The sequence below is a fragment of the Theropithecus gelada genome, chromosome 14 (assembly GCF_003255815.1).
Source record: "Theropithecus gelada isolate Dixy chromosome 14, Tgel_1.0, whole genome shotgun sequence".
Classification (NCBI taxonomy): Eukaryota; Metazoa; Chordata; class Mammalia; order Primates; family Cercopithecidae; genus Theropithecus; species Theropithecus gelada.
The window spans coordinates 55,724,447-55,740,183 of NC_037682.1; the positions used below are offsets into that span (position 1 = coordinate 55,724,447).

The 15,737-nt window shown below is 39.5% G+C and overlaps 1 protein-coding gene across 1 annotated transcript in view; it reads left to right on the forward strand.

Annotated features, from left to right (window-relative positions):
* SBF2 (SET binding factor 2) overlaps nucleotides 1-15,737 on the forward strand; it is a 523,750-nt gene that overhangs the window by 473,066 nt on the left and 34,947 nt on the right. Inside the window, exons 29-30 of the mRNA XM_025356625.1 lie at nucleotides 10,828-11,012; nucleotides 15,143-15,319. Coding sequence (XP_025212410.1) covers nucleotides 10,828-11,012; nucleotides 15,143-15,319 — 362 coding nt within the window. The remainder of the gene's footprint in view (nucleotides 1-10,827; nucleotides 11,013-15,142; nucleotides 15,320-15,737) is intronic.

Genomic DNA, 15,737 nt, shown 5'->3' on the forward strand with positions numbered 1-15,737 from the left:
TGGGAGCATTAGGAGGTAAGGGGAGCATGTCTAAATGACGAGTCAGCCCTGGGAGTACTCCATGATACTCCAGATTTGCAGGGCAGAAAGACCAATCAATCACAGAAGTATAGATAGTTAAGGAGAAGTGATTCCAGATCCAAGGAACTCCAAGTCCTGTTATTTTTGCTCTTGTCCTCTGAAATACTGCTTTGGAGAATAAGACGTCGTGATATCCAGGTAGCTGCTGGCATGAGGAAATAGAGAAAGGCTAAGTATTCATTCTTTTAAGCTCCATAAGGTCATCCACTTTGTTCTCTGGAAGTTTATGTGAGATTCTTTCACTTTGCAGAGGAAATTCCAGACCAGATTTTTTTTTTTTTTTTTTTTTTTTTTTTTAAAGACAGGGTCTCACTTTGTTGCCCAGGCTGGAGTGCAGTGGAACTATCATAGCTAACTAACTGCAGCCTCCAACTCCTGGGCTTGAGCAATCCTCCTGCCTCAAGCTCCCAAGGAGCTAAGACTACAGGTGTGTGCCACCACTCCCAGCTCAATTTTTAAAATATTTTTTGGGACAGAGTCTTACTATGTTGCCCAGGCTGGCCTTGAACTCCTGGCCTGAAGCAGTCCTCCCACCTGGGCTTCCCAAAGTGCTGGGATTACAGGCATGGGAAAGCACCTGGCCCCAGATATCTCAACTGTGAAGTCTCACTGTCTCACAATAGAGTCACAGAATCTTAGACTTTTCCTCTCATCCCCATATAATGATGAATAGTCTTAAAAAGATACTAAGTAGGCCGGGCGCGGTGGCTCATGCCTATTATCCCAGCACTTTGGGAGGCTGAGGCAAGCAGATCACCTGAGGTCAGGAATTCCAGACCAGCTTGGCCAACATGGTGAAACCCTGTCTCTACTAAAAATACTAAAATTAGCCAGGCGTGGTGGTGCACGCCTGCAGTCCCAGCTACTGAGGAGGCTGAGGCAGGAGAATCACTTGAACCCGGGAGGCAGAGGTTGCAGTGAGCCGTGATCGCAACATTGCTGGGCAACAAGAGCAAAACAAGAGCCGAGATCACTCCAGCCTGGGCAACAAGAGCAAAATTCCATCTCAAAAATATTACACACACACATATGTACACACTAAGCAAGTAATCTTGTTTCTGCTTGAATATCATCAGTAATGGGAAACTCATTTCTTCCCCCAAAATAATCCCTTACATTTGGGAGCAACTCTATGTGTTGCTTTCTCATATTGACCAGCACTTTGACTTATTGGCCCTAGCTCTATCCTCTGAGGTTAGAACGTAAGTGTAATCTCCCACACCTAAAACCCTTCAGGAAAAACTCTTGTCAGGCTTGCTTTCTACAAAATTCACTCTTTAAAAAATTCACTTTTTTCCCTTTTGAAAACCATACACATCCCCAATATTGGCCCTTTGGATACTTTCTTTTCCTACCTTTAGTTAACTCTGAATATCCCCAGTTCAAATGGTTGTAGTCCGCTCACCATCCTTATCACTGTGAACACTCCACAGAGTTGAACCCAGCACTCTAGGTGTTCTCACAGCCTAAAACTGCATTCGGCTCCATCACTAGGTTAACCCATGTGGAGATTAATATCATTTGAAGTCCCTGTCTGCTTCATATGTGCTATTGTTCTTAAAAACATACTGGCCTTGATGGTTGCTTTTTGGACCCACTAGCAGTGTTATAACTAGGAAATTTCATGTTTTGGGATGTGGACTGGTATTTTAGACCTTTGGACCCTGATTCTGTCTAGCAGTGCATTTGCTGTTTTGCAAGCCTTTTGTCATCCATACATTTGATGATTGTTCTCATGTGATTCTTTGTTTAAAAAAATGTTGAACAAGCCAGAGCTAAAGACAAAGACCTACAGCAAAATAACATAAACCTCTCTGAAGAAAAAGATCAATCTGTTCATCTATACTGGTTATGAGTCTTCCCACTAAAACTCACCAGGCCCATATTTCTAAATCTCTGTCAGTCATTTTAATCCACTATTTGCCAGTCTTTCAAATAATTAACTGCATCACCAAGGGTTTTATAGTTACTTTGCTGTGACTTATTATAGGAATCAGTGCTTTTTTTTAAAAGTAATTATAAATAGTTCATTGATAATCCATTCCTAGAATTTGGTTCAGAATCAACATAAAGATTCTACTTTACAAAATTCACTTTTTTCCCTTTTGAAAACCATACACATCTCCTAGTGGTCATGCTGGTTTTTTGGATACTTTCTTTTCCTGCCTCGTCAGAACTTTCTGTAATTGCAAGATTTCCTAAGAGCTTTCAACCTTCTTGAGTCATCTTTCCAATTACTGTGTCAGGCCTTGAAGTCATTGTATTAGTTTCCTAGGGCTGCCATAACAAAGTGCTACAAATTGGGTGGCTTAAACAACTATTGTCTCACAGTTCTGGAAGCTGGAAGTCCAAGATCAGGGTGTCAAGGGGGTTGGTTCCTTCTGAGGGCTGTGAGGAGGAATCTGTTCCATGCCTTTCTCCTAGCTTCTGGAGGTTTGCTGGCCATCTTTGGCATTGCTTGGCTTCTGGAAGCATTACCTAAATCTCTGCCCTCCTCTTCACATGGCATTCGCCCTCTGTGTCTAGCTCCAAATTTCTCCTTTTATAAGTACACCAGTCATATTGAATTAGGGGCCCATTCTACTCCACTATGACCTCATCTTAACTAATTATATATATTCTGAGGCACTGGGTGTTAGGACTTAATATAAATTTTGGGAGGGGGACACATTTCAACCCATTACAGCCATATATTTCATTTTTCTGGATTTTTAGAGTACTACTATTTTAAAGTTTAAGATACAAACTTTGTTCTTCTCATCATTTCTTTCTCAGTGAATTTGAACTAAAAGATGGTACAGTGATTTTTCTCCTTAGGGTCCTGGTATTTCAGTTGCTAAGCACTCTTGTCAGAATTCGATTTGAGATTGCATTTCCCCTTACTGCTTTATTTACCATATGAAAGTTTATATTGTCAGCAAGGCAAGTCAGTAATTTTTCCACTCAACTTTTAGAGAATGCAGCTTTCAGCAGATGTCTAGTTAATTGAAGCCCTCGCACCCACAACCTGATCTTGTATTTTGCCATCGTACACATCACCATGTTATCGATTCCAACATTTGGCCAGGTGGCCTATAATATAAATTGTGCTACACAATTGTCTCTACTTTTATGTTGGTACCAAAGGTTCACGGATTTTCAACAATCTTTTTATTTTTATTTTTTTTTGAGATGGAGTCGCGCTCTGTCACCAGGCTACAGTGCAGTGGTGCGATCTTGATCTTGGCTCACTGCGACCTCGGACACCCTGGTTCAAGCAATTCTCCTGTCTCAGCCTCCGAGTAGTTGGGATTACAGTCATGTGCCACCATGCCCAACTAATTCTTGTATTTTTAGTAGAGATGGGGTTTCACCATGTTGGCCAGGATGATCTCGATCTCCTGACATCGTGATTCGCCCACCTCGGCCTCCCAAAGTGCTGGGATTACAGGCGTGAGCCACTCCGCCCGGCCTTAACAATCTTTTTCAACTACATTATATTCTTTTTTAACCCTGGCCTCCAGCTCTTGGCTTCTTTTATACAAGGGAATTCCCAGTAGTGGTTATATTCTTATGACTCCATTCTTTGCTAATCCTAAAGGCACCCAAAAGGCTGTATTTACCTTTTCAGATTAAAATCCCCTATTTAATTTATGACCTCTATGTGCATATCTGAGGCTGTAATTATTATTTCTGACACCTTTCTCAAATACTTTCTGCTGAAAATTACTGTGAATTTGGCTTGTTTCCTTATGACAGTTTTGTACTCCTAACCAGGTACTTGTCATTCTGGTATCTTAAGCTAAAATCCAGAAACGCAAATCTCATTCTTTTACTCCATCTCTTAACTCTTCACTCCCAAAGCCTCCAAAACCTTCTAAAGCCCCAGTGATAAACTGGACAAAGAGATACTGCTGTTTCCTGACACCTTGAACATTCTCTGTGATCTCTAGAACTGTTTCTGTGTTTCTTCTGATAGTGTCATTCCTTCTCAAAGTAGGAGGAATGAACTGGGGCAGGCAAGTTAAGGATCTCAGAAGATTCTCTATTATGTGAACATGCCAGGCAGACACATATTTAGACTGGCAAGGCAAGACTAGGTTAGACATGCCCATGCCCTGCAAGGAATTCATTTCCTTGTATCAACTCACAGTACAGAGTCTCTTCATTCTTCCAGAGTTAGGTACCACTGTGGGAGGAGCCTCCTATCATCTAATTCTTCTTCTATTATTTTTTTTTTACCCTAACCCCTAGTTCTTCCTAGCCTTTTTCTTTTTGCTCCCCTATTTTCACAATTTTTTTCATTGCTTTCATTTTCATACAGTCCTAGTTCCTACTTTTCTTTTCTTTTTTTTTTTTTTTTTTTGAGACAGAGTCTCGCTCTGTTGCCCAGGCTGGAGAGCAGTGGCGCGATCTCCCTCACTGCAAGCTCCACCTCCCGGGTTCCCGCCATTCTCCTGTCTCAGCCTCCTGAGTAGCTGGGACTACAGGCGCCCGCCACCACGCCCAGTTAATTTTTTGTATTTTTAGTAGAGTCGGGGTTTCACCGTGTTAGCCAGGATGGTCTCGATCTCCTGACCTCGTGATCCACCCACCTTGGCCTCCCAAAGTGCTGGGATTACAGGCGTGAGCCACCGCGCCTGGCCTACTTTTCTTATGTTATTTCCACTGTGTGTCTCTCCTGGTCTGATGAGCCAGGGTTAAAATTGACCTTCACCTCTTTTTCAGTCAGGATGATCACTTTGCATTCAGCATGCATGTTGGTGAGTTCCTAATACAAGGGATGCATCCTTTTTTACACAAGAATCACTTTAAAAGTAAGAAGTGAATAGATCACATTGTTTTTCATTTAAAATTAAAATAACATTTAAGCCCAATGGGGGAAGCACCTATATTTACAACTTGGATAAATTTCTTTGTTGAGTAGAAAAATGCCATGAGAAAATCAGTACTGCCTCTCAAATACCAAAATATAATAGCTGGGTATATTTGAGAAGTAGCCACTTGGAGGCAGCTTTTTAATTCTTCATCTTTTACATTTTAAGTTTTTCTCCATGTATTATTTTATCCTTGAAATAACCTCCAGGATAGGTATTTAAAGAGGCCCAGGGAGATTAAGTGACTTGGTCAAGGCCACACAGCAAGTATCAGTACAACTGGGACTAGAATTAGTTCAGTGTTGCATCGTATCAGTGCAGATATATTTACTGAATATATCTTGTGTCTCATGCACTGGGCCAGTTATAAGATCAAAATGATAAATAAGGCACCACATGTGACCTAAGCATCTCTTTTCCTTTTCCCCTTTCGTCAGAACAGAGTAGAGGAAATAACACCAGTGCTTAGGAAACACTGGTTCTCTGAACAGTAATGCATTCCTATGGGGAAAATGAACTGTGTCTTATCTTCCCTGAAGCAGTCCCCTTAGCCAGTCCTACTGATTGGTTCCAAGGTCACATGGTTCCTCAGGAAACAGTATATTAAGAGTTTAGTTACATTCTAATTCAAACCATAGTCCCACTACTTACTGTATGATTAAACAATTTAGGAAACCTCTTAATTCTCAGTGTCTTCATCTTTAAAATTAAGATAATAAATAATACAGATTTTTAAGGTAGTTATGAGGAATAAATGAAATAATATATGTAAAACATTTAACTTAGTAACTAGCCCATAGTAGTATTTTAATAAATGTTAGTTGTCATTATTATTATTATAGTTACTGTTATCATTGCCATTGCCTAATACTCTGCTGAAATGGGAAGAAAGTTGACATTTGCATTTAAATTGCTTTGAGCCTTACTGATCTAAGGCAAGAGATAGAAGGCATATGCCCTAGGTCTAGCCAGTGACTTTCAAACTTGTTTGATCATGACTCACAGTAAGAAATGTATTTTATATTTATATGTATACATACCCATTCATTTTATATCACAATTCAGGTAGTACTAAGGCACATGCAAAATGTATAATATATACACTAAAACAAAAGTTTTGTGAAACAATATTCATCTGTACCACATGCAGTGCTCATTAGTATTTTCAACTGTAATGTTTAATTTTGAAAAAAATACTGATTTGACCTATTAGAGTGACTTCCCAAGCCACTAAGGATGATCCTGCAGTTTGGAAAAACACTGCCTGAGACCCTTTGCTGGTGTTAAGTGCCCAGGACATCTAGAAATCATTCAGGAAATCTAAGTAGACCTCACCACCAACAACCAATGCGCTAGTCTAATTCCTTTGGTTAAAATGACTTCCAGATGGAATTAGAATTCTCAAAGCCCCCTGCTGGCCCCATATCAGTACTGGCCATTTTATCATTGCTGATTTTCTACTAATTGGCCAAAACTTGGCAGTTTTTCATTGATGAGCCCTTCTTTGGGGGAGTCCTTACTATTTTTTGTTTAATACCCCTCTTTTCACTCTTTCAGTGCAAATAATTGGGTTGAAGGTATAATAATGAGTCACAACAGCTCACAATGTATTGGTTTGCAAAAAGTAAATAATCAACAAATTCTTTGAGTGCCTGTATTTCAGGCTGTCAGCATGGATACAAGAATAAACATGATTGGGTGCTTGCCCTCACTAGCACATGTAAACCAAAAAGTACCTGAAACAGGTCTCAATAAATTCAGAAGTTTATTTTGCCAAGGTTAAGGACTCACCCTGGAGACAGGTCTGTGCCTTTCTCCAACAATGATTTTGAGGGCTTTAATATTTAAATGAGAAAGAGGGAGGGTATAGTAATCCACATGTTGCAAGAAAAAAGGAGCAGGTAGGAGAATGGTCAATTATGTATTTGTCTATAAGATAAAGTGAACATACCAGTAGCTATCTGTGGATAAATTTAACCTTTTAACTGTAGCTGTTTGTTTAGGAACAAAAGGAAAAGCAGCTTCTTGTATGTCTCAGCTTTCAGCCTAATTTTTTCCTTTTGGCATAGTGAACTGGAGTCCTGAGTTTTTATGTTTCCTTTCACACACACAATCTTGTAGAGTGAAAGAATATGCAGATAATCATGATGCAATGTGATCAAAGTTCAAATAGAGCTCCCCAGTTTGGGAGCAGTCAGGAATGCCTTGAAGAGGTACTAACATTGTACCTGGATCTTAAGGGTTACGTAGGAATGTGTCAGGTAAGGAAATGGGAGAAATCATTCCAGGCAATAAGACTAGCGTAAGAAAGTGTGATGTGTTAAGGAAGCTGTATCTCAGAATCAGGAACTACTCAAGTATCACTATCGTCATCTTAGTGTCCCATTTTCAATAGGAAAGTTCAAAATTTTGGCAGAAAGGAGAGCAGTCAGCCAACACAGAGGAGGCCACACAGTGTGCCTTGGCCATGTCGTCCCAAGCCTTTGTTCTGTCTTGCAGTCACATTCTCTGTCTGTCATCAGCCAGCACCTCTGCAGCCCTTACTTTCTGACTTCCTTTGGCCACCAGAGCCATCAGTGCCCTTCATTTTCTGCTTCTAAAGAAGTGAAGTGGGAATGAAAACTCACTTCGAATGATTTTTGTTATGTCATATGTTACACAATTTTGCATTGTATAACTTAATACTACTGTTAAAGATTGCAGTCCTGACTGAATAAATATAAAATCATTTCCTCTAATTGACTTGAGCAATTTGTTTGCTTGGAAAGTGCTAAAACTGCTCACAATTTTTGGTGTGCCATCATCATAAACTCCTTTCTTTCTGTCGGAAAAAATATATTACTCAAATTACAAAACTATTATCTCTAATACTGCCTATCATTTTGGTGCAAGTAGGGATTTTAAGAGACGTCATTACATCACTCATCACAAGCTGTATTATTAGTGGTATTGGGTATTGTCACAGGGTTATGAATTTTTGCTGCTCATAAGTATTTATGGAAAATAAATGTAATTTCCAAATGAAAAGAGAAGGAAGATAGCGTGGCAATGCTTAATGCTCTACTGCAAAAATATGCCCTTAGTTATTCCAAATGGTTGCTAGAGCTTCATTGTTTCCTGGTGTGATGACCTTGCTCAAAGAACAAATGTGTTGTACAACACACAGCATTCGCCAGTCTCCTTCGATATGAGGACCAGTGTATTCCTAACATTTACACATACACACCCCAAATTCCTTAATTTTATTATATAAATTTGTTTCTGACTGAATGATAATCTTTAAAAGCTTATTCCATTTGGTATAATTTTTTAGTGGCACCTTCTGCTGTGTGCTGTCCATTTCATTGTGCTTATAGTATTTATAAACAGGTGCTGAAATTTCATTTAACAGGTACTCAATGCATCTTTTTTTTGTGACTGCAGCTTTTTGTTTGTTAATTAAATCTTCTACTTTTATTATATTTACATTTTTCCCCTGTTAATTTTAAAAATTAAGTAGCCTATTCTTCTCTTACTCAATCTGCTCTGACATTTGCTACTATATACATTTTATTTCTCTTTCTGTCTTTAATCTTACCTACCAGTGCATGGGTACAGAGATAAATGTTTTACTCAGTCAAATCCCAAATCTTCAGCTAAGGGAAGAGTCCATAATCAAGGTACTGTATTATGTGTCCTGATATGTCACTCTTTTAAACCATCTTCATGTGAAACTACATATGTTACAAGTAATTTTTTTGCATTTGTAAAATTATATCCTTTATTCTCATCTACATTCTGAATTTCCTCCAATTCCATTTACAAAAAAATTAATAATTGCCATAATGTCTAAGAAAAACTCATAAACTACATAGAAAGATTCATGCAGCCGGGCGCCGTGGCTCACGCCTGTAATCCCAGCACTTTGGGAGGCTGAGGCAGGCAATCACCTGAGGTCAGGAATTTGAGACCAGCCTGAAACCGAGATGGTGAAACCCCATCTCTACTAAAAATACAAAAATTAGCCGGGCGTGGTGGGGCACGCTTGTGATCCCAGCTACTCGGGAGGCTGAGGCAGGAGAATCACCTGAACCCGGGAGGCGGAGGCTGTGGTGAGCCAAGATCGTGCCATTGCACTGCAGCCTGGGCAACAAGAGTGAAACTCTGTCTCAAAGATTCATGCATGTGAAGCTGAAATGAGCCATAAAAACTTTTCTTGGAAACTGGTCTCTTAACCCCATAAATGCTTATAAAGAGAAAGAGAAGCAGAGTTGACATTATCATGGTGACTTCTGGTCACCTAGAAACATGACTTCAATTTAATACTGGGAAAAGACTAAAGCTTCTCAAACAGGCTTTCTAGATCTAAAGAGGAAAACCCACTTTAGGGAGGCAGTAAGAAAGTCCTATATCCCTGTGACCCCATCACTGAGATAAACACCACAGTTCTACAGGCATTTATGAGGGCCTCTTGATTTGAAGGTGATACAGTGCTAGTCAAATTTGAGAATTAGTGTATGCCTTTGTGTCTGGATATTTGATATTTAATAGTCTCACTTGCATATAGAAATCCTTGATTTTTCTAATTAATATAACTAAGGTCAACTTATCTCACTGAGACTCTTCTAGCATTTTAGCTTGCCCTTTCTCTTAGAAGATATCTGCTTCTGGCTGGGTGTGGTGGCTCACGCCTGTAATCCCAGCACTTTGGGAGGCATGAGGCGGGCGGATCACCTGAGGTTGGGAGTTCGAGACCAGCCTGACCAACATAAAGAAACCCTGTCTCTACTAAAAATACGAAATTAGCCGGGCATGGTGGTGCATGCCTATAATCCCAGCTACTCAGGAGGCTGAGGCAGGAGAATCTCTTGAACCCAGGAGGTGGAGGTTGTGATGTGCTGAGATCATGCCATTGCACTCCAGCCTAAGCAACAAGAGCGAAACTCTGTCTCAAAAAGAATAAAATAAAATAAAGGTATCTGCTTCTGACTGTACATTTTATTCATTTATTTTATTTTATTTTATTTTATTTTAGAGACAGTGTCTCACTCTGTTGCCCAGTCTGTAGTGTAGTGGCGCTATCTTGACTCACTGTAACCTCCACCTCCGGGGCTCAAGCGATCCTCGCATCTCAGCCTCCCAAGTAACTGGGACTATAGGCGTTTGTTTTTTGTTTTGTTTTGTTTTGGTAGAGACGGGATTTCACCATGTTGCCCAGGCTGGTTTCAAACTCCTGGGCTCAAGCAATCTGCCCACCTTGGCCTTCCAAAGTGCTAGTATTACAGGCATGAGGCACTGTGCCCATTACTAAATTTATAATTTCTCATTCTTCACAGATACTGAAAAAAAAAACTATAATATAATCTTGTTTAGAATTACATCATTTTGGCATGATATACAAATATTAATTCCAAATCCAGCTTCAGATTTTAGTAGACTTAGAAGTTTCTATTTTATATCTTTAAATGTCATGTGAAATTGACCAAATAAGCAGAAGAATGTTCCTTACTTTTTTCATGAAGCCCTGAGAAATTGAGTAACTCAGCGTTTGCCTTGCTAGACTTTATTAGTCCCTCCTGCCAGCTTGTTTTGTTTTCAGTGTCAATGTACTGTTTCTACTTATGATCTTAGTATTTACTTTTAAATCCTGAATTTACATCAAAATATAAAATAAGATTGATTTGGGGGGTTTGGTAGGTCATTCTGAGGCTAAGATTCTGTGATTTTGAAATGCTATATTGGATAATGCTTATGTTACAGAAGTAGCAAATGACCATATGACTTATGATTTTTAGATTAATCAACTTGCTATGACCTCTAAAATTGTAGCTCCAGAGCATGCACCTTTTTCCTTAGTCAGTGGTATTCCCACATTAGATTATCTCACTCCATGACTTTGGCTTTCGTGAAGGTGTGTGGGCAAGTCTTCGCTCTAGCACTCGCTTGATCAGCTCTCCAACATCCTTCATTGATGTTGGCGCCCGGCTGGCAGGCAAGGACCATTCGGCCTCCTTCAGTAACAGCACCTACCTACAAAACCAGCTCTTGAAACGGCAAGCAGCCCTTTACATATTTGGTGAAAAGTCGCAACTAAGGGTAAGATTTCTTTTTTCTCACTTAGAAACTTTGTGGATGCACTAGGGCTGTTTATAAAACATGTATCACAAACCAGGTTTGCTAGAATTTTTTTTATAGCATGATTCTTAACCTGGAGTTAATAATCTCAAAAAATTTAGCTCTCCTTTTGAATTTATTTATATATATTAATTTTTATATAGATACATACACATATATACATATGCATATTTATTAGCCACGAAAATAAGTATTTATTCATGACAGTAAAAAATCAACATAAACATCAGGAATACTAGGAAGTGTACATACGAAAAAAGAAATAAGGCTTCATCAGGCTGTGTTTTCAACAGCCTTGATTCAGTTTCCACAGGAATCTGCCCATGGCAAAACAGATAGTTTTGTTGTTGTAAACCTACTGATAAAAAAGGCTACAGAAAGACAGAAGAATGGAGAGAGGAAGACTGTGGTGCCACGTATGGAGGCAAGGCAAGGCCAAGTCTAGATTTTCTGAGTAACGCTTGTTAAAACTTCTCAAGGCTATACAGAAAGAGACACATGTCCTAAGACATGTCAGAAAATTCAAAATACTAGATGCTAATCAACTGTATTCTTACTGTTAAGTTGTTGTGCTAAAGAGCTTCACCATGCTGAGGGCCCATAAATTGTAAAGATGGTCTTTTCCTCCAAAAGCAACAATAATTCCTTGAATTTAATGTTTTGCAAGTCACGCATTACAAAATAAATTTCATTACCACGAATAGGTGTATAGGACATGAAAGTTACCTGTTAACTCAGAAATCTCAACGTTTAGTCCAGTGCTCCAGTTGGCACTGGACAACCTAGACAGACCTCTGGCTGAACCATGGAGCAGAAACTGTGAGCAGGGTGCCATTAGCAAGATCCCACATGCTTGGCCCTTAAGACGCCAGTAACTGAGTCATCTCTTCTGGAGCAGGCTGGTGGCTTTGCTAGCTCTTCTCCCACTGCCTGGACTGCTGCAACCACTTAGTCATCAGCCTTTAGGGTAGAGGGCATAAAACTGCTGGGTAATGCTCAATTTTTAAATCTGCATATTTGTCTTCTGATACAGTAAATAATTTTATATCCAGAAAATAGAACACTTTTCTACAGCAATCCAGGGTTGCTGGTGCCAGTGTCTTTTCCAGAACACAGACTTTCCATGCTTCAGCACAACACTTACTCGTGATCCGAATCACTCTCCGAGGTTTAGCTCCTTAATACTCCCCTCTGCCATTCTCTTTGCACATGATTTCTCAGATTAGCTGTGTGATCATACGGATTTGAGTAAGAAAGAGTTGGGATGCTGCCTTTTTCCTTCCCTCTCTTTTTTCTTTCTGTCTGTCCTTCCTCAATAAAGTATCATTATTATATATTTTTTAATTTTTTGAGACGGAGTCTCACCCTGTCGCCAGGCTGGAATGCAGTAGCATGATCTCAGTTCACGGCAACCTCCGCCTCCCATGTTCAAGCGATTCTTCTGCCTCGGTCTCCCGAGTAGCTGGGACTACAGGCACGCACCACCACGCCCAGCTTTTTTTTTTTTTTTTTTTGTATTTTTAGTGGAGACGAGGTTTCACCGTGTTGGCCAGGATGGTCTCCATCTCTTGACCTCGTGATCCACTTGGCCTCCCAAAGTGCTGGGATTACAGGCGTGAGCCACTACACCTGGCCAAGTATTATTATTTTAAAAAATGTAATCCCACCATTCTGGCACAGTAGTTGTCAGCAATTTTATATATTCCATTCAGGTTTTATCTTTTATTCGATTTTGTGTGTAGAATACGGCTCTGTATCTGTCTGATATGTGCCACATTCTAGCTAGCACAATGCCATCCAGTTACAATTCCATACCTTTTTCTCCCAACAAAGAAGCATAAAGGAAAGTCAATAAATTACAGTGAGTTATTCTGAAAATAATCTTGAATTTGACCTTTACCTAGGTAAATTCACATACTTTAATACTTGATTATTGGGAACAGATTCCTTCCAAGCTAATGGAGTGTCTCACTACTGTGGTTAGTAACTCCTGGCTTCTAAGATAGGCATACCTAGCTTATGTATAGTTGGGAAATAGGAATCTACCTTTCCTGAAAAGTAAACTATGTTTTGTCTATTATAAGTTTTTAAAAATAATAGAAAGGAACTCATGTATATCACTAGGTTCTTTATCTGAAGCCTTCACATCATGTTTCCATGTCGTATAGTAGTCTCCATAACTATTTTAGTCACTATTCAACCCATATTGTTGGATGTTTAGGTTTCTTTATCTTCTGTATATAAAATTACAGTCACAATTCTAAGCAAATAGGTTATTTTGTTTTTTTTTTTATTGAGATACCATTCCCAGAGGTTTTTTTCCGATTAGATTATTTCCTCAGAGTAGCTTCCTTAAAATGGAATTATTAAGACAAAGGAAAAATTATAAAATACACATAACAAGATTTACCATCTTAACCATTTCTAAATATATGACTCAGTATTATTAAGTACATTCACGTTGTTGTGCAACCAATCTCCAGAAAGCAGTTTTACTCTTAGAAAAGCAGATGGTCCAGTAGAGTAATTTGGGCAAAATGAAAAGAAAGTGGAAACATTTTGAGAAAATTAATTCATTCTTTGGCATGAAAAGTTAGAGGACTTTTAAATCTTCACAGCTAGGTTATTAAAATGAAATATACCAGTAGGCCATCAGTATAGCATTCTTTAATTACAAATGCAACACTCATACCACACACAAATTCCATATGGATTAAAGATGTAAATGAGAAAGTACTCAAATAAATATAGGTTGATACATATATAATATTAAGTGAAAAAATGTTATCCCAAAGATAGAAATGAACAAAGCCTTTCATGGTTTTTTTATGTAAATTTTTTTTTTTTTTTTTTTTTTTAGGTGGAGTCTCACTCTACTGCCCAGGCTGGAGTGCAGTGGTGTCATCTCAGTTCACTGCCACCTCCATCTCCGGGGTTCAAGTGATTCTCCTGCCTCAGCCTCCTGAGTAGCTGGGATTACAGGTGCCCGTCACCACACCTGGCTACTTTTTGTATTTTTAGTAGAGATGGGGTTTCACCATGTTGGCCAGGCTGGTCTTGAACTCCGGACCTCAGGTAATCTGCCTGCCTTGGCCTCCCAAACTGCTGGGATTACAGGCATGAGCCACCACGCTCAGCCATGTAATTTTTTATTATTGACTTTTAAGAAGTAGGGCCAGGCACAGTAGCTCACACCTGTAATCTCAGCACTTTGGGAGGCCAAGGTGGGCGGATCACAAGGTCAAAAGATCAAGACCATCCTGGCCAACATGGTGAAAGCTCATCTCTACTAAAAATGCAAAAATTAGCTGGGCGTGGTAGTGTACGACTGTAGTCCCAGCTACTTGGGAGGCTGAGGCAGGAGAATCCCTTGAACCCAGGAAGCAGAGGTTGCAGTGAGTCGAGATTGTGCCACTGCACTCCAGCCTGGGTGACAGAGTGAGAGTCCATCTCAAACAAACAAAAAGTCACCACAATGTTGGTAGTCTTGGGGCAGCAAGAAAGTGATTTTTATTTCTTTTTCAATATTTATCTCTACCTTTTTTCATTTTTATTATGAATATGTTTTCCTTGCATAATAAGAAACAAATATGTGCATATCTACAAACTTTAATACATGTACAGTCTGGAACTCCAACAGTGTATTACCTATCCTTTCCCATATACATCTTGGGAAGACTTAGTTTACACTATTGGAGTAGTCATACTGTCCATGTATCGTTAGTTGCTCTTTAAAGTTCCGGGTTCATGGCCTTATAATTGACTTATATTTGGTATTATAAGCTCCATCAAGTTCCAGTCTCCCAGTAGTCTCTTCCAGTTCTCAGAATGAGAGCACTCTTAGGCTAAGTAATCTACCTCTAGTAAGGACTAGATTTGCCATTCTAGGCAAACCACTAGACTGTACTGAATGGCTCTTCCCATCAACACTGACACATTGCCATACAAGATTGACTCTTTTGACCCATTGGCAGCCTCTGCAGCTATTTGCCCCCAACTAACTGTTTACTGTTATGCACTGCCCCATTGGAAACATCACTCTTTTACTTATAGCACTTCATCTGCCTGATTCTCTGAATCTTCATCCACAGAACTTCAAGGTAGAATTTGCTTTAAATTGTGAGTTTGTTCCTGTTGAATTTCATGAAATCCGGCAAGTGAAAGCCAGTTTTAAGAAGCTGATGAGGGCTTGTATCCCAAGCACCATCCCTACTGACTCAGAAGTGACCTTCCTGAAAGCGCTGGGAGATTCTGAGTGGCTCCCACAGGTAATGTCTGAAGCAGCTTCTTTCTTTATAACTCAGAGAAACAGAGGCCCAAGTAGATATACAGAACTGTATTTGAGAAAAAAAATACTTGGTTCCCTCACTCACCAACATTCTCCTCCTTCATTGCGTGCCATCAGTAAAGGCCTTTCAGTTTCAGGAAATCATCTGATATAGGAGGTGAGGGAGTAGAAGTCTTGATCGCTGGGTTTTTATCTCTGTGTAATTCAAAGTTTGGTGTCTATAGGACACTAAGGAGAAAATTATTTTTAGATGGAAATTTTTGATGTAGTAAATTTAATCAGCATGTATATACAGGGCTCCTGCTCTGTTATCAGTACAGTAAGGATCCAGGGCAGAGGACAACTTCTGCATGACTCCAAGAGCTCTCACCTTTCATTTGTCTGCCTATCCCAGGTCT